This window comes from Eptesicus fuscus, chromosome 13 (assembly GCF_027574615.1).
Source record: "Eptesicus fuscus isolate TK198812 chromosome 13, DD_ASM_mEF_20220401, whole genome shotgun sequence".
In the NCBI taxonomy this organism is placed as follows: Eukaryota; Metazoa; Chordata; class Mammalia; order Chiroptera; family Vespertilionidae; genus Eptesicus; species Eptesicus fuscus.
Window position 1 is genome coordinate 44,325,823 of NC_072485.1, and position 23,268 is coordinate 44,349,090.

General features: G+C 39.2%; 3 protein-coding genes across 3 annotated transcripts; all 3 read left to right on the forward strand.

Annotated features, from left to right (window-relative positions):
- The first annotated feature begins 305 nt into the window (after positions 1-305).
- LOC103302814 (olfactory receptor 52N2-like) lies at positions 306-1,268 on the forward strand. The gene has a single exon (XM_008159877.2). It carries the CDS (start codon positions 306-308, stop codon positions 1,266-1,268), a length of 963 nt encoding a protein of 320 aa, XP_008158099.2.
- Positions 1,269-9,220: 7,952 nt separating this feature from the next.
- Positions 9,221-10,186, forward strand: LOC103302815 (olfactory receptor 52N2). Its single transcript, XM_008159878.2, has one exon. The coding sequence runs from the start codon at positions 9,221-9,223 to the stop codon at positions 10,184-10,186; it is 966 nt and encodes a 321-aa protein (XP_008158100.2).
- A 7,796-nt stretch (positions 10,187-17,982) lies between these two features.
- On the forward strand, positions 17,983-18,927 carry LOC103302840 (olfactory receptor 52E4-like). Its single transcript, XM_008159898.2, has one exon. It carries the CDS (start codon positions 17,983-17,985, stop codon positions 18,925-18,927), a length of 945 nt encoding a protein of 314 aa, XP_008158120.2.
- Positions 18,928-23,268: the final 4,341 nt, after the last annotated feature.

Sequence of the window (23,268 nt, forward strand, 5' to 3'; positions counted from 1 at the left end):
AATTATTCATGTACATACAGACAGAGTTTATAATACAGTATAAAAGTAACTAAGACTATGGCTTTGTTACTATGTTTGCACATGTTTAGATTCTTTTAATTCAGTCACAGGCTCAAGACCTCTAACTAGGATCAAAGAACACAGTGTGAGTACAAAAAGATAATTTCTCTCTTGAAATTATTATTTATAGTATGCAAAAATACTTATTCATCTTTTGTCTCCAGCTAAAAATAAAATCACTGCTATCTTCTTGTTTAGGACATCTTTCTTAATCGGAAAGGTAACATGTTTTGCAATTGACCATTATGCATGGAGCCAACAGTACCAGCCTGACACCAAGATACTTCATCCTCAATGGGATTCCTGGGCTGGAAGCCTCACACATCTGGATCTCCCTGCCATTCTGCTTCATGTATATCATTGCACTTGTGGGGAATTGTGGTCTCATATACGTCATCATCCATGAGGAGGCGCTACACCGACCCATGTATTCCTTCCTAGCCTTGCTGTCACTTACAGATGTTAGTGGGTGTACTTCATTTGTCCCCAATATGTTAGGTATCTTTTGGTTTAGTCTTAAAGAGATTGACTTTAATGCCTGCCTTGTGCAGATGTTTTTCATCCACATGCTGACAGGCATGGAGTCTGGAGTTCTCATGCTTATGGCCCTGGATCGCTATGTGGCCATTTGCTACCCTCTACGCTATTCCACCATCCTCACCAACACCACAATTACCAAGGTTGGGCTTGCCACCTTCTCTCGAAATGTGTTAGTCATGATCCCATTTACATTCTTGATCAAGCGTCTTCCTTTCTGCAGGGGCAACCTCATCCACCATACTTACTGTGACCATATGTCTGTGGCCAAATTATCCTGTGGCAACATCAAGATTAATGCTATTTATGGTCTCATAGCTGCCACATTGATTGGGGGGTTTGATATGTTCTGTATCTCCATGTCTTACACTATGATTATTCGTGCTGTAGTCAATCTGTCATCTGCAGATGCTCGACACAAAGCCTTCAGCACGTGTACATCGCACATATGTGCTATTGTCATCACCTATGTCCCAGCCTTCTTCAACTTCTTCACTCACCGCTTCGGGGTACACACCATACCACACCATGTCCACATTTTTATAGCCAATCTCTACCTGTTATTGCCTCCCACCTTGAACCCAATTGTCTATGGAGTGAAGACCAAGCAGATCCGTGAAGGAGTTATCAAATTGTTTTTTAGAGAGAAAGATATATTGAGTATGAGATAAATCTATGAGGGCAGAATTTTAACTTCAGCATGAAGATAAAGAAAAAAGTTATAGTAAAAGAGTATGTGCAAAATTAGACCATCACGAGATCAGGAGAAAATACATCAATATTCTGTTATTAAATTTATTTAGCAATCACACAATTTTTAACCTAAGATCTCTAATTAGATAGAAAAAAATAAAATACATAGGAAATAATTATACTCTTTGCACAGTTTGACTTTAGTTAAACCCTGTGCAATGGACACAAGAGTGGAATAGTTAGGATATTCCACTTCAGGTAAACTCTTACTGATTCATGCACTGTTTGGCCTAGGCAGTGTGGGGAAGTATATCAGAAAGAATAAAGAAGGTCAGATAGGAATCATCAGGAGATTGGGAAAGGCACATAAATAAACTGCTTCTATGTGTTACAGGGAAGTAAGAAACACTTCCCCAGAATGTCTGTGCTGGACTCCATAGGTCCTTTGAATGTCATATTGATGTGAAGCTTGTATAACTTTATAAACAAATCCTTGTCTGCTCATTTTATCTCTGGTTACCTAGTTAATTATTTTGATTCCTATGACTACACTACTGAATATAGAAATTAAGCGGGAGAAAATAAGATCACTGGAGTTTATTGTAATCTGGGAGGCACTCCATGGAGTTAATATGAAGCAGAATTTTGGAAGACATTGTGGATACTATTTGGCAGCTGTTTGTGGGAAGGATCTATAAATAGTGGAAAGGAGACTTGAAGAAAATCTAATGTAATTCACCAATCAAGGATGCCTGAGTTTCAGTGCTTTGTTTGACTTTAATTCAGAGGGAGAAATAGTTGAGTGCTCAGGAACAACGGGGAAAGGAATATTTTACTTAAATTTCTGGATATAACAAAGAAAACAATGGAATGATTAATGTGGTATGCAAAAATAGCAAGATTGAATGAAAAGTGAGAAAAAATAAGAGCATGTCTGACAGGAAATTGTAGTAACACAATGTGATCCGGTTTGAATACCAATGCAAATGTAGATAGAAATATTAAGTTATATTGATTGAGTATATTCTTATCTGCTATTATAAAAATATATTTTAATGTCATGTTACATAGTCAAATGATTATAAAATATATTAATCATACCATGTATTTTTATAATATAACTAGGGGCCTGGTGCATGAAATTCATGCACTGGGGGGTTGGGGTCCCTCAGCCCAACCTGCCCCCTCTCACATACTGGGAGCCCTCAGAGGATGTCCTACTGATGGCATTCTGGCCTCCCTTTGTGGGAGGCAACCAGGCTGATTAGGGGAAGGCACCAGCCTCATCACCCCGCTGCTGCAGCCACTGCCAGTCACCACAGCCACCAAGGTGTTTTCATCAACACGGACTCCAGTCCCTTCACCAAGAAAAAAATGACAACTTTATTTAGGCATTTTCAAGATGTGTCTTTCATAGGATATGCATTTCTTTCTTTCTTTCTTTTTTTTTTTATCCTCACCTGAGGATATGTTTCCATTGACTTTTAGAAAAATGTGGAAGGAAGAGAAAGGGAAAGACAGAGAGAAACATCAAAGTGAGAGAAATACTTTGATTGGTTGCCTCCTGCATGAGCCCTGATCTGGGCCCCAGCCAGGGAGGAGCCTGCAACCTAGGTACATGCCCTTGATCAGAATCAAACCCAGACCCTACTGTCAGCAGGCTGAGGCATTATCCACTGAGTCAAACCGGCTAGGGCAGGATATGACATTTCTTAGCCCTCCAGCAGTGGACCTTCGTTTTTTTCTCCAGAAGTGTGGTGGAAAAACCCTAGATCACCTTTTTGGATTCTTATTACCCAAGTTACTAAGAACATTACCAGTGGCATACAGGAAGCTTAACCAATGTGCAGTCAGAAAAGGTGTTTCCTATAGAGTTCATACCAATCGTAGGCTGGGCCCTGGCGAAGCCTAAAGCCTCTGGCCGAAGATTTAGGCTTGGGCAGGGGCCCTCCAGCTCCCTCTGATCACTGGCTCCGCCCCTGCCCAGGCCTGCGCAGACCAAAAGCCTTTGGCGGAGGCTTTCGGCCTTGGGCAGGGCACCCCCAGCTCCCTGGGATCGATTGCAGGAGTGGACCCCAGCTCCCTGCAATCAATCACAGGCTCCACTTCTGCCCAAGGCTGAAAGCCTCCACTGGAGCGGACCCCCATCTCCCTGTGATGGATCTCAGGAGCGGACCCCCAGCTCCTTGCAATCGATCGCATGCTCCACTCCTGTCCAAGACCAAAAGCCTTCGGTGGAGGCTTTCGGCCTTGGGCAGGGCACCCCCAGCTTGGACAGGAGTGGACCCCCAGACCCCTGTGATCGTTTGCAGGAGCAGACCCCCATCTCCCTGCGATCTATCACAGGCTCTGCTCCTGCCCCCTCGTTCTAATTGCAGGCTTTGCCCTGTCCAGGACCCCCCTGATTTAGGCCCTTCCCAGACTGCTCTGGGCCCACGCAGCCTTACCTCACAGTGACCTGGGTGCCAGGTGTTCCTGGGACACAGGCACTGGGCGCCTATGTATGCAAATTAACCACCATATTTTTGGGGTTAATTTGCATACTCATTCTGATTGGCTATGGGCGTAGCGAAGGTATGGTCAATTTACATGTTTGTCTATTATTAGGTAGGATTTTCACATATTTTAAAGCAAAACCTGTGTTTAAAAAAATATTTAGCCCAACTGGCATGGCTCAGTGGTTGAGCATCAACCTATGAACCAGGAGATCAGGGTTCAATTCCCAGTCAGGGCACATGCTCAGGTTGTGGGTTTAATCCCCACTGATGGCCATGCAGGAGGTAGCCAAACAATGATTCTCTCTCATCATTGCTGTTTCTATCTCTCTCTCTCTCACCCTTCCTCTCTGAAATCAATAAAAAATATACATTTAAAAAATACGTAGATGAGTGAGTGGATCAAAAAGCTGTGGTACATTTAAACAATGGAATTCTAGTCAGCCATAAAAAAGAAGAAAATCCTGCCTTTTATGACAGCATGGATGAACCTGGAGAGTATTATGCTAAGTGAAATAAGTCAGTTACTGAAATACAAATACCATATGATTTCACTTATATGTGAAATCTAAGGAACAAAATAAACAAAATAGAATCAGACTCATAGATACAGAAAACAGACTGATAGCTGTCAGAGGGGAGGGGTGTTTGGGGGGCTGGCTCTAAAGGCAAAGGGATGAAGAAGAAAACCTCATAGACACAGATAGCACTATGGTGATCACAAGAAGCAAAGGAGGTTGAGGGGAGGTATAAGGGGGGGTGGTGGTGATAAATGGTTATAAAACAAACCTTGACTTGTGGTTCTCAACACACAATACAATATACAGATGATGTATTATAGAACTGTACACCTGGAGCCTATATAAATTTATTAATCAATGTCATCCTAGTAAATTCATTAACAATTAAAAAGTAAAATAAAAAACATTTAGATTATAAAATGCCTCTCTATGGTATAAATTATAAATGCATAATCAGTACATTTTCTATCTCGTGGAGTTGAGTTTTGGATTTGGTAGATTTTGTTCATCAGGTATTCTCACTTAAATCACACCGGGGCAGTAGCAAACAAATTAAGAAATTATTTTTCCTAAACTGCTTCATATATAATGTCATTAAACTTTTACTTCCAAACTATAGGGTTACTGTAATGATCTTTATTTCATAGATGAAGAATATTAGCTACAAAAAATAGGAAGATTGCATGAATATCAGAACATTGAGATTATAATTTAAATATCATATGTTAAGGCTTATGCTGTGTGGAAGGGGTGTCAGGAGAAACAATAACAGCATAAGCAACAAGGTAAAATTGGAACATAAACTTAAAAATATGGAGAAATAAAATATAATAAATGAAAATTGAGTAACAATCTCCAATTAATTTTGCCATCTTCCTCATTGCAAACTGAAAAATGGATTTCATGGGGGGGAAAACACACAACTTTAAAAAGGAAGACTCACAACTGAATTAGAGCAAGCAAGCCAGAATCATTGAGAAATTTAAAAATAATTATACGGTAGATGAAGAGGAAAGAAAATTCTACTCACTATTCACGGGAAGAGAGAGAATGAAGGGGAGAGAAAAGGAAATAAGAGATATGAGAGGTAAGGACTGGGAAAATGGTGTAAGACACTTCATTTCAAATTTCCTCTCCTACTCTAGAAACCAAGGCAGAGCTCAGTGGGCCTGGGGGAAATGCCCAAACCTCCCACACCCACCTCTCACCATTTGATTAGTTCTAGAACCAATCAAGGTACCAAGTACAAAGAACTCATGCCAACATTTCAATTTAGTTAAAGCATATTTTCTTTCAAACTATGAGATATTAATATTCCCAAAGTAAAGGAAGTGGAAGGAAATTACAAGGGAATACCAAGGCTAGTGAAAATTATCTTGTTCCCACAGAATCTCTAGAACCATTTGGACAACCATTTCAGACTGGTCATATGTGTAGATGTACAGAGATAAGGCAAATGAAACAACAAAACAAAACCATACAAATGGCAGAACACAAAGTACAGTGAGCATTCTATATGACCTTCTCCAAGGTCTCTCCTAACAGATGGGTTTTATGCTTTACTAAATGGCAATATTAAGTCAAAATATATAATTGGAATCTCATCTCACTCTTTCCCTGAGTTCTGTCTCAGCACTGAATAGCAAATGTACTTTTCCTTAAAATTAAAAATACCATAGACATAGCTTGTCTTTCAAAAACAAAAACAAAACCTAAAACTATTTCCAAAGCAGTTTTATAGAAAAACTAACAAGATTGCACAAGAATGGCTTTTGTCGGATGAGAATCAGAGGTGAGAATTTTGAATTTAACATTTTTATATTAGAGATCAGAAATCAAAGTACTTTAAGCAATAGAAAACAGGTTTGATATTGGTCTGAGATTCTCCCTTGATTCCTTTAAAGGGATTAATATCTGTAGAAATTGTGCATACCTATCTATATTTTGGGTGATTTTATGTTAGATTGTCACAGCATAGATTTGTTTTTCAAACTAATGCTATGTTTATGCACCCAAATACACCCTATACCTTCACATAACAGTAGGGAATAAAGAGTTTGTAGGCAAATGTATTTGGGTTTGAGGGTAAAAAGTGTTGCCGGGAGATGGAGAGGTGCTATGCAGGAAGAGTTGTGTGTGAAGTAGGGCATTTTCCTAAGTATATTAAACATTAATACTTTTATTGTTTTTCATTTTTACTCCTGCTTAAAAAGCTGATAAATATAGAAATAATCTCAGAAGTCCCAAGGGATCTTTACTCACACCAGAGCCCCCTGAGGGCATCTACTATGGAGATCCAATCAGGTATAGACACTCAAAATCCTCAAAGGGTACAGAAATGCTATGCAGAGTGGGACCTGGTTGTTGTAGAACTCTTCGATGCTCTGGAGTCTCAGCCATGCCCATGAGTCTGGTCTTTGCCAACACTAAGGTGAGTTTAGATGATTCCCCAAAACTTGTGTTTCCTCCAAATGTAAATAAAGCTTGTAGTACAAGAAATATCAGTGTTGGAGATGTGGCTGATTGGCAGCTCAGTAATTCTTCTTCACTCCAAACAGAATAGATGATCATTTGTGGGACTAAGAAGAAAAGCAGAGTTCCCTTCATTGTGAAATAAAATTTAAATTACCTCATAATTTAATGAACATAAAAATGTCTAGACAATAGTAGACACCAACAACTTGGAAAAAAAGAGGTTTTTTTTTTCTGAATTGATGAATATTGATAGTCATCTGAATAGCTTCTAGTGGAAATCTTCTTTGTGAATAAATAATAGAAGATTAGACTTGAATCCCAGAGGCACTGAGGCAGATTTCTGGAAGGGCTTCCCTATAAAAATCTTTCCATAGAACTCAGTGTATGTAGACAAGACCAGGATTAGAATGGCAACTAATCTCATAGATAGGTTCTCTCTCACAGACAGGTTCTCTCTCACAGACAGGTTCTCTCTCACAGATAGGCGTTCTCTGTATAGAGAGCTCCCTTAGCTAAAGACTAACTTTCTGCAACTTTATACATTTGTTCTATCTACTCCATAAGATATTATTAAAAAGAAGCTTTCTCCTATGCCATCATGATTTGTTTAAGCTAGTTATGTTCAGTTTATGCAGTTATATCTCAAAATTAGAATCTGTAAGTTAGGAAAACATGTATAAATTGATCAAACCCATGGCTTCAGTCAAAATCATCTGGATTTGAACCATGGCTCTACCAACTTTTAGTATTTGTGGACTTGAGCATTTTATTGATTGACCCTGGACTTACATTTCCTCATGTATAAAATGAGGACTTACTTTTTGTAAGTTTGAATACAGGATTAAGTATTAGCTCCATAAATGTAGAAGGTTTTGTCTGTTTGGTTCATTAATGTATTCCTAGAAACTAGAAGGATACCTGGCATGTGAAAGACAATCAATAAAGATTTGTTAAGTATATTTTAGCACATAACATGGCAATTATTATTCATTATAATAGATAATCTACATTGATTACCTACTAGATTCCAGGTACCACTTGGAGGATTAACTCTCACTGAATCATTCTAACACATCTATAATCGGTATTTTTATCATCCCTCCCCCTTTAAAAGTCACAAAATTATAAAAAGGACGGCTTAGCTTGTTCAAGTCCATCCAGCTAGTTAGTATTAGAAACTCCTGGAGTCTGCATGTCTATGTCTGTATAAACAAGCATGCAGTAAAGCTCTGCTCTCATATTTTCAGAGAGCAGACACTTATCTATTTTGTTTTCCTTCTTTGGAATATGCTCTAATAGCAGAATTCATGTACCTCTTTCAGAAAGAACTGGCAGGGAAGGTGTAAAGAGAGATCATTTACTGAGGAGGCGGGGAGGAAACTGGCCCAGAGTTTATCTGTTAGTTTGTTTAGTTATGAGTTGAGTGTAGATCAATTGTTTAATTAAATGGTGTTGATGCTTGGAAGAGGCTGAGGATTTTCCATGATGGATGATCAGTTTGAGTTTACAAGCCAGACATGCAAAGACAAAAATTCTTCCTCCTCTGATATCTGAATATCCTGGTCTTTTCTTTTCAGTCTTGTGGCTCCAGTGCCCTCTGGCTGTGTTAGAAGGAAGTAGACATCAGAGGTGTCAGCTCCTGCACACCGGTTCTCATTGCAGAAGTTCCGATGTCCACAGGCTTAGTTACCTAGATCAGCAGGAGCCTTTCAAGGCTTTAGCTGGACAATATGTCCCTGGATTTCATTCCAGGGTTGAGACATTTATAATGTTTCCTGTCTAAAATGTGAGAATATATTTTAGTCTCTTGGAGTCCTTAGTAACCAGCATTTGCTTTCTAAAGTTCACTTTTCAATCACCCCATGTAACTGCAATTTTCAAAATCTCATACTACCTTTCCCACCATAAAGTACACAATACCACTTGAGTTACAGCAGGGTTGAGCAACTTCATTTGAATGTTCTTGATATATTAATAAAGGTAAGTTTGATCACATGGGGTGCTTTATACTGTGGTAGAAAATAATAATAGTAGTAGTAATAACAGTACTATTACAGCTAATATTTATTGAGTATTCATCATGTACTCTGCACAATTTTAACACATTATATAAATGGTTTTATTGAATAATCTGAAAATTTTCTGAGTTTGGCACAATTATTAGCCCCATTTTAGATTGAGAAAACTGAGCCACAAAATGGCTAAAAATTTGTCAACATCACATACAAAGTAAAAAGATGGAATGTGCAGTTTGACAATGTGACTCCAGGGCAACTTGATCACTTCATATTCAAAACGTTATTAGTGGGGTTTACTGTTGTTGTTGTTCATTTGTTCTGCATTTAGTTTCCAAGTCCTCTACTCATTTTTGAATCACTTCTTTGTCCAGCAAACTTCCACTTTTAAAGGAAGTAAAATGCACATCTCCTGTCAGCCATTATGTGGGGAGCCAATAGCTCCAGCCTGACTCCCGAATTCTTTATCTTGAATGGTATTCCTGGGCTGGAAGCTGCACACATCTGGATCTCCCTGCCCTTCTGCTTCATGTACATCATTGCTGTCTTGGGGAACTGTGGGCTCATCTACCTCATCAGCCATGAGGAGGCCCTGCACCGGCCCATGTACTACTTCCTGGCCCTGCTCTCCTTCACAGATGTCACTCTGTGCACCACCACTGTCCCCAATATGCTGTGCATATTCTGGTTCAACCTCAAGGAGATTGACTTTAATGCCTGCCTGGCTCAGATGTTTTTTGTCCACATGCTGACGGGGATGGAGTCTGGGGTGCTTATGCTCATGGCTCTGGACCGTTATGTGGCCATCTGCTACCCTTTACGTTATTCCACCATCCTCACCAACCCTGTCATTGCTAAAGCCGGTCTTGCCACCTTTCTGAGGGGTGTGATGCTGGTCATCCCATTCACATTCCTCACCAAGCGCCTGCCCTATTGCCGGGGCAACTTCATTCCCCATACCTACTGTGACCACATGTCTGTGGCCAAGGTGTCCTGTGGCAATTTCAAGATCAATGCTATTTATGGTCTGATGGTTGCTCTCCTTATTGGTATGTTTGACATCTGCTGTATTTCCCTGTCTTACACTATGATACTGCGAGCTGTCGTGAGCCTGTCATCAGCAGATGCTCGTCACAAAGCCTTCAGCACCTGTACATCGCATATCTGTGCTATTGTAATCACCTATGTCCCAGCATTTTTCACTTTCTTCACTCACCGTTTTGGGGGACACAGTATCCCACACCACATACACATCATTGTGGCCAACCTTTATCTGCTACTGCCCCCGACAATGAACCCAATTGTTTATGGAGTCAAAACCAAACAGATTCGGGAAGGTGTCATCAAATTTTTACTTGGAGACAAGATTGTCTTTACCCAAGACAACTAAATCATAAAACAGACATATTGCTGGGGTGTTGAAGATTAAAAAAAAATGAGTGGAGGAGAAATTTGTAATAGAAGTGAGAAAAATGGTATTAAAAGCATGAGTCCTCATGTATAAAGTCTCTGGAGCCTTTGTGAGTATATATTATGAAATGTTTCTTTTGTGCAAAAATCTGCCAAAGAAGAGAATGCAGAAGAAAGAGATAACATATCTATTCCTTGTAAATTTTATGTTTTACATAGGGATGTATAGACTCACATGTGTAGTGAGAACAGAGAGGCAACAAAATGAGGGTTGCAGGCCTGGTGGTAATGTATGCATTGCCTATAAGAAGAGGAAGTTGTGGTGATGTGGAGCAAGCATGTCCTCTACACAAAGGACAAATTCTATTCCATTCAAGCATTCAAGCACATTGTTGCCATGGGATACCACAGGCCCAGTGTTGCAAAATTTTTCAATGTTTTTAAGAAAAGCTAAACTTAGACGTTTTGTGAAATCTTCCAATTTTAATCACTGGCTAAATATTTGTTTGTTCTTACATACTCTACATTCCATTTAAGACATGTCTAAGAGTTCTGTTTTCCCCATTTCATCAGGTTGGGACCTCCATGATTTTACACCTAAAAAATAAAATTGTAATTTTACCAGTCAAGCAGCTAAAATTATTGATTAAATTATTAGTATGTGCTACAATGTATCCACTTCTTCATTCATTTTCTGATATATTTATGTAGGTGATATCATTGGTCATACCTTGGGTTTAATGAGAGAGAGAGAGAGAGAGAGAGAGAGAGAGAGAGAGAGAGAGAGAGAGAGAAGCATTGCTAAGAGAGACACTTAAAATAGAGTCAGGAGGCTACTAAGGAAGTGAGGCCTGTGCACCTCCTGTGCCTCAGTTTTCAGAGCTTCTATTAAGTTCCTAAACTTGTTGCAAAACTCAGCTCAAGGACAACCCTGGAACATCCTGGAGCCATAAATATGCTGGAGCCACATGGACACACACTTCCTTGCAGTTTTCGTCTCCCCACCTTTCCTTGTTCTCTCTAGAGCACACTTTGGGTTACTACCTGAATCTGCATCTCTTGGATTTGACCCCAAATAAACTTTTAATTTATTCTACAGCCTCAGATTTTTATTGGTTAACATACCATCAACATTTTTCACGACAATAAGTATACTTCCAACGTATAATTCTGGCTTTAGATAGTGATCATCTATTTTGTTTTGTAAGGGAAGGAAAAGTTTTTCTCAGTGCTTTTAGAGTCCCTGGCTGGATCTGAACGTTAAACTGACAAAAACAGATTAACAGGAGAAAAGCATACAAATGTTATTGAATTTTTACATGTACACAGGAGTCTTCACAAGAAAATGAAGACCTGAAGAAGTGACTAGAGAAGAAATCTTTGACACTTGTTAGACAAAGAAATAATCCATTTGTAAAACAAACAAACAAACAAAAAAAAACAATTGGAAAAAAACCTTGACAAACCTTTGAACTGGGGAAGTAAATAGTGAAGAAGTAACTAGGAAGATAACAGTTTAACAAGGTTTTGTTTGCAGATTCCTTTGGTGCCTTTGCTGGGCTAATAAGAGTTTGTCTCCAGGAAAAGAAGTTATTTCCTGTCTCTAGGCAAAAAGGGGGAGCGCTTTTTCTATTTTTGTACTTACTGCTCCATCTACACACACACACTCACACACACACACACACACACACACACACACACACACACACACTAGTGGTGGCCCAGTGCATGAAATCCATTCACTGGGGGGCGGGGGTGGGGTGGGGGGTGTCCCACAGCCTGGCCTGTGCCCTCTCGATTGATCACCCCAAAGAGGTAGGCCCTGCCCACCCATCCAGGCTCCTGGATGGATTACCCCAAAGAGGTAGGCCGGAGCCAGGGGTCCCACCTCCACAGCCTGTGCAGGGCAGCGAGAACCCTGGCAGAAGCCACACAGAGCAGCTGCTGGGACCCTCCTCTGTGGCACAAGGTGGTGGTGGGGACTCTCCATCGAGACCGGCCTCCTCCCCACCGTGCAGAGCTGTGGGACCCTCAGGACTTGCCTAGCAGAGCAGCCGCCTGGCCCCACCTCCTCTGCGCATGCAGCCATCTTGTGACAGCGTGAGGGCATCATGTCATCAGGGAATGACCACCTAGGCCATATATATATATTAGAGGCCTGGTGCATGAATTCGTGCATGGCTGGGGTCCGGCCAGCCTGGCCATGGGGAGACATGGGCGGTTGTCCGGCCTGCCTGCTGGTCGAACTCCTGGTTGAGGGGACAATTTGCATATTAGCCTTTTATTATATAGAATATACACTGAGTGGCCAGATTATTATGTGTTCAGAGATCATAATAATCTGACCACTCGGTATATATATATATCACTTTCTTTAACTTTTTTGTACTTATTGCTTCTTTGTTGTCTTCAGCACAAAATAATTTTTAAGTCAAAGAAGCATATTTCATAGTAACAATCCTGGTTTCCTTCAGCTTCATATATATATATTGGTCACATATGTATAAAATTTAATATTTAAAATTATCAAATTCTATGTAGTAAGTAAAATAAAATTTCCCACAACCCACTATTCCTCTCTGGAGGCAACCACCATCAACAAATCTTGTATGTTCTTCCAGATTCTCCCACAATGATAGGCTTTTAAAATCCAAATGATAGCATACTCAATACTCTTTTTTATTGAACAATATATTGTGATATTCCTTTATCCCATATCTCTGTATAGAACATCTTTTATCTTTATATAATCTTTTTTTCTTTACATTTGGAGTGTGTCTAAGCAATGTTGGAGTGCATAAACTTTACCAAGCTCCTTTTGTCCATTTGGAAGCTTCAAAACTATTTCTAGAAGGAATTATTAGATCACAGCACATTATTCCTTTATTTAGAGAGGTGGTATTACCAATTTGTACCCCAAATTTGTAAAGTAGAAGACCAACTTTTCCCCAACACCCATTAAATAATGTTTTAATAAGTTTCAAATATTTTGCCATTTGAAGATGTAAAACAATATAACTGTTATTTACATCCTATCCAATTTTGAATTAACCAGATTTCTATATGCTTATAATTTATTTAGTTTTATGTGCATACCTATTTATAACCTTGACTGGTATTTTATTAGGCATTTAACAATTATTTGCTAGATCTCTTTATTTATTTAGCTGTTTATTCCTTTGCCCATGAGTCACATAGTTCCCTGCCCTCATATCTCTTTTTATCTTGTTTATGGCTATTTTTATCATCAGAATTTTTTAAAGAGTCAAATGTATTAATATTTTCTTTAATGACTACTAAGTTTTATCTAAGGTTTATAATGGTTTTTGCTCATCTGAGATTATTGGAATAAAAATATTCTCCCATATATTCTTCTATATTATTTCTTTCATTTGAATCTTTACTTTTTGAATAAGTGAAATATAACACATTTGCAAAACAGTGCACAAAGCTCAGTAAATTGTCAACATTCATGTAACCTTTTTCATCTCATGGCACACATAAACTAATTACTAAAATTCTGCAACACACCAAAAATATATCCTATTTCTGCCAATCTGACAAAAAAATAAATATAATATTAATTTACAAAGGGTGGCTATTGTTGTGTTGGCTGTGGTCAATTTTTTGACAATCTAAAGGGAAAAAAGGTCAGTGATCCTGATTAAATAGTCAGGTATTACATATTTTAAACATTCTTGTGGCACACTGCTCTATGTCATACCAAAGTGAAACAACCAAGTGAATTCCCTGACTCTTATCCTCAAACTGAGAGGCACACTCTTAGTGATAGGGGCAGAAATAGAATATTGGGGGCCAACTATAATGGTAAGAAATATTAATCATGCTCTGTTAACCGTGATTGTTTTGTTCTGGTTAAAGAAGGCACATTCTAACCTGGCTGGGTGTGGTACGGGACCTGGGAGCTCACCTGAAAATGCAGCCCATCCTCCCCATCAAGGAGCTGCCTATTATGGAAATATTAACAACCTTGTTGCAGAAACCAGAGCTGCCAGCCCTTTGAAGACCCCCAGCCTTTGCACATCTTCAGGCCTTTGCAAATCTCCAACCTGAATTACCTATAAACTGCTCATTTGGCATACCTTTTCGCCTACTTCCCTGTGTAATCTTTGTCCTTCTACCTAATATAAGCAGCTGTTGCAGAGCAGATTTTTGTGGATGACCTGCTGCTCTCCCATACTGCCAGGAGCATTCGAATAAATGCTCGTATGTGATTAAACCCTGTTTCTGCTAATTGGCTCAAGTAGTGATAGGCAGCACGAACCCATTGATTGTTTGATTACATTAGCACACAATCAGTGAAATGATATTCAACCTCATTAAATGGGAACCAGGAGAGAGGATCACAGTGTCTGGTACATGTGAACACTTGATTGTGATCTTCCATCTTCTTCCCCCATCAGGAAGTTATTGATTGCAAGGGAAACCACGTGAATTCACTGAACGTAACAGCTGAGCTTCCCTGGTTAAGGGGACAAATGTAATGAGATTTACTGTATTCCCAACCCTGTTTTATGATGAAAACACTGGGATGCAGAGTCTCTTCCCATGATTGTTAAAGGGTTGGCTGCTCATGCACCAATCACTTAGTTCATACATACAGAGGATATTAAGGAAGACTGTGAACCATCTAGAAGATGAGGACAATGAATATTACAAAATTTTACTCTATTCATATGAGGTTAGAATTGTTAAGTTATTCCTCAGGTGTGACCCTGGATAAATCCCATGCCAAAGGTCTCCCTGGGAGAGTGATCTGATGACTTGAATCAGAGTTACTGACTTCCAACTGTAGACACCACTGCATACCAATTCAAGGACTGTAAAGATAAATAATTACCACTAGGATATCCAAACCTTTTGTAGTTGTCATTTCATGCCTTATATCTCTCATGGGTCTTGGGGTAAGAGAACATTGGCACAAAGACTGACGCAAAGACTGCCTGCTTCCCCTGAAGAATTAAATGAACCATTTGCCCAGTGATACGAACACCCTGAATAAAGTCATTCTTTGGCAGTGTTTATGAGTACATTCTTCACCATTGACCAGTATCATCTTCAAAATTGTCACATCTCAGCCTTCTATATTTCAATAACCTGGGTTTCTGATGGAACTGAGTCTGACAAATAGAGACCATTTCTTGGGAATAAGTGGTCCAACTGTTAAGTAAGGGTTAATCTTTCAGATTTCCTGCAGGTTGGTCATTCAGAGAAGCAGCTGGTCTCCTATAGAATACCATGAAAACTGGAGACAAATGAGTAATAAATTAAATGATGGAAGAATGTTGAGAAACTGGACCGTGTTAATGGTTGACCATGTAACATAGGGCAGTAAATTATTTACTTCTCTGCTATTTCTTCCCCTTGTTTTATTCTCCCATTTCTCACTGACTTCTCAGATTTTCATGTTGCATTTATTTAACCTTTATCCACTTATATATTGTAGGATTTCTATCCTCCAATTATTTTGTTGTCCTGCTTTGGTAAACCTGTCCATCCACAGTGTAGTCTCGACCCTGGGGACCTAATATATGTTGGTCTGAACAAAAAGGACATTGAACTTTGAGAGCATGAAAAGGAATGCCTGAGCTCTGAATTCTGACATGGCTAAATAGGACTGATACTTTCAATCACAATAGTGTTGGGTCCCAGGAAAAGGGATTCTGGATCTCTGTGTAGGAGTTGAAATGTAATTTGTAATGACCTAAAAACCTGCTACTGCTTCAACCTCTATGAAAATCCACTAATGAGCACAATTCTAGAAGATTTGACATTGTGCATTGTCTGGCCACTTCCCCTTATTTAACCCAGAGTAGGAATATTTCAGGAGTCTTTAGAGCCTATCTGCTCACTGCTATTCCAGACCATTTTTACATGCCATAGCATTCGCATTATTTTTATACTTACTGTTTCTCCAGTATATATTACACCTTTCCAATTATATTATCATGCTTTTGTTATTGAAAGTGAAAGCCAAGATATTTTAAGAGTTTAATGCTGCTAAACCAAAGGTGAAACTCAGGGGTGGAGTCTGTGGGGTTGTTCCAAAGTGGAAACTAATAATGGAAGACATTAGCCGTAGATCCCATGGTTCAGAAATATAGTCACAGGAGAATAAACTATTTCTTTCAGAAAGAGGAACCTTCCAGACCCTAGGGCAGTGATGGCGAACCTATGACACGCGTATCAGCACTGACACGCATAGCCATTTCTGATGACATGCAGCCGCATGCCGAGGATGAAACATTTGCTGCTCCTGAGGATGAAACATTTGCGACTAGAGTCTTGGAGTTAGTTTTTTCCTCAAAGTGACACAATACCTGAGTTATGCTCAGTTTTTTGGCGAAGTTTGACACACCAAGCTCAAAAGGTTGCCCATCACTGCCCTAGGGATTAATGGTCCTGTGGGAGATGAGCTGGGGGTTGGAAGCCTATCAGAGCATAAACATTGATGTTCCTTTGTAGGCGGTCACAAATAAAGTCAGGAGAGATACTGCTCTAATCTGATCCTAAAGGGATCATGGCCATGGCTAAAACAGGTGATGCTACTCAAGGCTGAGCTCTGGGAGTGAGGCACCAGAAATGAGGTTTGAGAAATAAGTGACAAACTAGAAACCTCTGAAACTGAAGCTGTGAAACAGGACTATAAGGTAGGTGTTGTTTTAATATTCTTGGTAGGGTACAGTGTCCTACTTTATTTCTTCTTAATTTCAGTTTTTTTAAAGTGTAGGTCAAACAGAATGTGTTTTTTTAAAATTTATCTTTATTGTTGAAAGTATTACAGTTGTCCAATCCCCCCACCCCACTTCTGACCCCTTCCCAGGCCTTCACCACACTACAGTCTGTGTCCATAGGTTATGGATATATGCATATAAGTTCTTTGGTTAATCTTTTTTAACATATGTTTTCTTTCTACCCAGAATTTGTAGAATAAATTTCTATAGAAATTTCAATAGAAAACTTGAGCAAACCCTTGGAAGTAAGTTCTTTCTTTGTCTTACCTGACTCTCACTTAGCTTAGGGAACCTTTCAAGCAAAAGTACCCCCAACTCTGACTTACCACACCAGCCATGTATCACGGAAGAAAAAAATAAGGAAGAAGAAGAGGAAGAGTTTGATTTTTTCTTTACTCCTCCTCACAAACCTGCTTCCTGTTTCCTCAGAAAGTTATTGACTTTTATAAAGCCATTGTTTCACACCTTATTAAAGCTTTTCACATACCAGAGGGCTAAAAAAATATTCCTTCTAGAATTTAAATTGAAGTGTCATCTCGTGTCTTAAAGATACTTAATGTTCGTTATTAACTTTACCTTAAAATCATCCCCATATTGCACTTTTATATCTGCTTAGATGTCACTTTGTTAGGACTTCCCGGATGATAAATTTAAAATGACACCAGTTTCATCATTACTCAATTGCCATTGCTGTTTTCCTTTAAAGTACTTATATCTCCTACATCTACATCTACATTTATCTATCTATACACATTTACATAATGATACATATTTTAATAATATTTAATATTATAAAGTGAGAGATTTTGTCTGATTTCTTTGCTATACTTAACAGAATTGTTAGTATTTTTTCATATCTTAATGAGTCCATACTTTCAAAGATGGTATATAATCTTCACAATTTCCTGCTCATTGCTGCTTCAAATTTATTATATTACTTTATTTGATGTGGTTTGACTTTAAATGTTTTGATAATGTGTTTGTTTTTCCATTTGATTGCAAAGAAAAAAACAGAGAGGGAATGTCTCCCTCCAATGACACCAACTTCCACCCTTCCTCTTTCTTCCTGCTGGGAGTTCCAGGCCTTGAAGAGATGCACTTTTGGATCGGGTTTCCTTTTTGTTCTGTATATTTGATTGCTCTTTTGGGGAACATCACTATCCTGTTTGTGATCAAGAATGAGCACAGTCTTCATGAACCCATGTTTTATTTCCTGGCTATGTTAGCCTCCGTTGATCTGGGCCTGTCCACATCTACTATCCCAAAGATGTTGGGCATATTCTGGTTTTCTTTAAACGAGATTAGCTTTGGGGGCTGTGTCACCCAGATGTTCTTCATTCATATATTCACTGCTATGGAGACTGTCGTGTTGGTTGCCATGGCCTTTGATCGCTATGTTGCCATCTGCAACCCTCTGCGGTACAGCCTGATTCTCACTAACAGAACTATTGGCCTCATCCTTGTGGTGGTGTTTGGTGTCAATTTCATTTTGGTTATTCCTCTGGTGTTTCTCATCTTGAGGCTTCCCTTCTGTGGACACCGTAGAATCCCCCACACATATTGTGAGCACATGGGGATTGCTCGGCTAGCCTGTGCCAATATAAAGGTAAACATGATATTTGGATTAATTCTTATATCAATGGTGTTTGTTGATGTGGTTCTGATTGTCATCTCCTATGTGAGAATACTCCAAGCTGTCTTTCGCCTTCCCTCTTGGGATGCCAGGCTCAAAGCTCTTAATACGTGTGGCTCCCATATCTGTGTTATCCTAGCCTTCTTCACTCCAGCTTTCTTCTCCTACATGACCCATCGGTTTGGCAGGAATGTTCCCACATACATTCACATTCTCCTGGCCAATTTATATGTTGTTGTTCCCCCAGCCCTAAATCCTGTCATCTATGGAGTGAGGACTAAGCAGATTCGGGAGTGGGTTTCAACCTTCTTTTTGAGAAAAAGGCCAACATAAACTCCCTCATAGATACTCATTTTAAAATAGGGAAAAGCAATGTGTTTCTCAATTACAGATGCTTGCAACAACAACAAAAAAGACTTTGAACTTACTATTATTTTATTTATAATTTCTTTAGATATCCCAACTAGAATATATAATGTGATTACTGTCAAAGCAATCATGAAAATTTATGGAATACCTACAAATTTTGGATAATTTAGTTACAAGATTTTATTAGGATTAGGTCTTTAAATAGGATTGTATGGAATAAAATGCTTCTTTTCATTTTCAGGAAGTCTATTGTTCTGGCCACATTGCCCAATTTATATACATGCCTACATCAAGGACTACAGGTTTTTAATACTTGTAACAGATTCATTCATTCCTTTCTTACTTGCTTAACTATTTTTATCCACAATCTTATTGATACTTTATTATATACCAGAATCTGATGTCATATAAATAGGAATATAGAAATGTACATGACATCTTAAGGGTCTTATAAGAAGAAGCATTTGGAGAAATTTTGCATGGATTTTTCTCAGAGTCATCATGTAGATGCAGATCTCTCATTAAGTAACCTATTGTTCAAAGTGAACTGGTCTGTCTGTAGATGTGTATACATGCAATACTGCAAAACATATATAAATGTAAATATACTTACATTTTAATCAATCTATCTCCATCTCTATTGAGAGAAACAGAAAGAGGGAGAGAGTGAGAGAGAACTTCATAGAAACATCAATATGGCAGGGAAAATAGGTTACTCAAGAATGAACATGCCTAAATGGGTGAAATCCTATACATGTCAATTATGTTTTCAAAGGTCAAATCTAATGCTAGAGAGAGTAATTATTTTTAGATTCATACATTTTATTCATTGTGTAATGTTGAGCCCTTTCAACTTGTACTTCTTTGTGGCTTTTCAGATTAGCCTCAGTATCTTACCCATGTTTTATAGTTTTTGACCAATGATATGCATTTGGTTAATGTTTACCTAATGGTATGCTGCTACTCACAGTGTAATTGCTTAATAATTGAATTTTTACTTAAAAATATAATCTTTCAAAGAAGATAAACAGCTGGTCAATACGCACATCAAAAAGTGCTCAAAATCACTAATCATCAGGGAAATACAAAACTACATATGACATCACCTTGCTTTTGTTAGAAAGGCTATTATCAAAAATAATAAGGGTGAGTGAGGATGTGGAGAAAGGGGGATACTTCTGTACTTCAGATAGGAATACAAATTGGTGCAGCCATTATGGAAAACAGTATTAATGTTCTTCAAAAAGCTAAAACTAGAACTACCATATACTCCAGCAATTCCACTTCTAGATATTTCTCCAAAGGAAATAAAAATACTAACTTGAAAATATATATGCACCCCCATGTTTATTGCAGCATTACTTACAATAGAAAAGATATTGAAGCCACCTAAGTGTCCACTGGTGAGTGAACGGATACATAAAATATGGTATATATACAATAGAATATTACTCAGCCATAAAAAGGAAGTTCTGCCATTTGCCACAACACTGATGGACCTTAAGGGCACTATGGTAAGTGAAATAAGTTAGACAGAGAAATACAAGTACTGTATGATTTTATTTATATGTAGAATCTAAAAAAAGAAAACTGAGATCAAAATAGATACAGGAAACAGATTGGTGGTTGCTAAAGGTGTGGGTTGGTGCTAAATGGGTAGAGGTGGTCAACAAGTGCAAATTTCCAGGCATAAAAATAAATAAGTCATAACTACTGGTATGCAATGTACAGTAGAGTAACTATAGTAAAAAATATATTGTAGTGTAGATTTGAAAGTCACTAAAAAGTAGTTCTTAAAAGTTCTCATCACAAGAAAACATTGTAATTATGTGGGTGATGGATGTTAACTAGACTTATTTAATGATATTTTCACAATATTCACAAATATCAAATCATTATTTTGCACCCCTGAACTTAATATAATGTTATATGTCAATTATAACTCAATAAACAATACAAATACCCTTTTACTGAATACAGAATATTTGTTTTCTATAGCTATTATAACAAACTAGAGGCCTGGTGCATGAAATTCATGCACAGAGGGGGGGTTCCTCAGCCCGGCCTGCACCCTCTCCAATCTGGGACCCCTTGGGGGATGTCTGACTGCCCTATGGAATTGGGCCTAAATCAGCAGTCAGACATCCCTCTAGCAATCCAGGATGACTGGCTCCTAACCATTCGCCTGCCTGCCTGCCTGATCACCCCTAACCTCTCTGCCTACCTGCCTAATTGACCCTAACTTCCCTCCCCTGCTGGTCTGATCGCCCCTAACTGCCTGCCTGCCTGATCACCCCTAACTGCCCTCCCCTGAAGGCCTGATCGCCCCTAACTGCCTCTGCCTTGGCCCCCACCACCATGGCTTTGTCTGGAAGGAATTCCAATGTCTGGAAGATGGCTGGTTGACCCAGTCTAATTAGCATATCACCCTTTTATTAGTATAGATAGATTATATAGGATAGGATTGCTTAAATGGGGGGGGCATCCTTTTTCATCAGGAGGAGATGCTCTTGGCAGACAAAAATACATAATCCCTATATCTGGACTGATAGCCAGCCATTTGCACTATACTGCCAAACCGGTCATTGAAAAATTGAATCACTTTCTTATACCTTACACCAAACAACTGTTGCCCTTAAAACTCCTTCTCAGCCCTCACCTTAGGTTCTACATTTGCATTTCACTCAGATTTGGTTCTGATTAGTTGGTTTTTATGCCAGTCAGCATCAAAAGCTCCGCCTCCTAGGCAGCCATTGGCTCCTCGCACTTCACCCAGATTTGGTTCTGATTGGTTGGTTTCTATGCCAGTCAGCATCTCCGGGCCTATCTCTGGGCCTGATCATAGAGGCAGGGCTGATCAGCAGCCATCCAGGCTGCTGGCAAGCGGGCTGAACTGCTGACCTCTGGGAGAGAAAGAGAGAGGCTTGGCTGCTGGTGAAGCCCAGAGAGAGAAGCAGGGTCTCATCACCCTGCTGCTGCTGATGATAAGCCCCACCTCTCTCTCTCCAAGAGGTCAGCAGTTCAGCCTGCTCACCTGCTGAGCACGCAGCCTGGCATTCAGTTGAGCCTCCGGTCTTGTGGATGTTACGACCCTGGCTGTTTTTATATACAGTGTAGATTATCACAGACTTCATAACTTAAAACACCACAAATTTATTATCTTATAGTTTTCATAATTCAGGAGTCCAGCACAGGTCTCACTGGGCTCAAATCAAGGCGTTGAGAAGGCTGCTTTCCCTTCTGGAAGATCTTGAAGAGAACATCTTTTCCTGTGTTTTCTAGCATCTAGAAGCCCCTTTTCTCCATCTTCATAGCCAACAGTGTTACTTCTGCCCTTCTTCCATACTCACATTTCCATCTGACTCTCCTCTTCTGCCTTCCTCTTTACTTTTAAGAATCCCTGTGGTTACATTGGAGCCAATGAGTCATCCAAGATAATTCCCTCTTTTCAGGTCTACAGATTATCTGACTGTCATCTGAAACTATTCCCCCTTGCTGTGTACCCTAACACAACCATAAGGCTTTAGGATGAGATCATTTGGGTGCCATTATTTTGCAAGCTTTACAATTTGGAAATTATGTGTGTTAAACTCACTATTCTTTATTCATTTTAATCTCTAGATTTGTTAATGATAATAGATGTACTTAAATGTACAAAAATGTCATTTTGTTTTGTTAATGTTTCCTTGCTTCTTAGTTAATATTTTATATATTGAGGCTATGTTGATATATACATATACATTGCCTACTTCCACATATCTTGGTGGTTTGCAGTATCATCTGAGTGTGGGATCCCCTCTGACAGCTCTTTTTCTTTTGAACTGCCTTTTGTGCTTCTCTGTCTAGTTCTCTTAATTTATTTCCTTAATTTATTCTCTCAGTCACTCTTTCCTGGATGATCTTGTAGGTTGAAAGCTTCTTAAGCCCTGAGATTCTCTTGAGCCCATCCAAGCTTCCCACAGGGCTCACCCACCTCACTCATTAATGGCCCAGCAGTACAAGGTGCTGTGATTGCCATTCAGAAGTCCAGAGGTAATGCAGAGGGGAAAGCTCTAGACCTGATTCCTGGATTGTGAGAATGTCAGAGATGGAGATGGCTAAGCAGTCAGGTATCAGAGTATCCAATTAAAAACATGCCAAAATTAAAAGAACAGTGAAGCCTTGAATAATTTATTACAATAGCATAAGGCAGAGGCTAAATGGGAAGAAGAACTAACTTCTCCACTCCATTTCCCCCCACAGTGCACAAGTTGAGGGTCAGGTGGATCAGCACAGACATGGAGGTTGCTCACTGCTAAGGAAGCT

Bases quoted from the DNA above. Each gene is read 5' to 3' on its own strand.
- LOC103302815 (XM_008159878.2), top strand. From the start codon at position 9,221: ATGTGGGGAGCCAATAGCTCCAGCCTGACTCCCGAATTCTTTATCTTG.
- LOC103302814 (XM_008159877.2), top strand. From the start codon at position 306: ATGCATGGAGCCAACAGTACCAGCCTGACACCAAGATACTTCATCCTC.
- LOC103302840 (XM_008159898.2), top strand. From the start codon at position 17,983: ATGTCTCCCTCCAATGACACCAACTTCCACCCTTCCTCTTTCTTCCTG.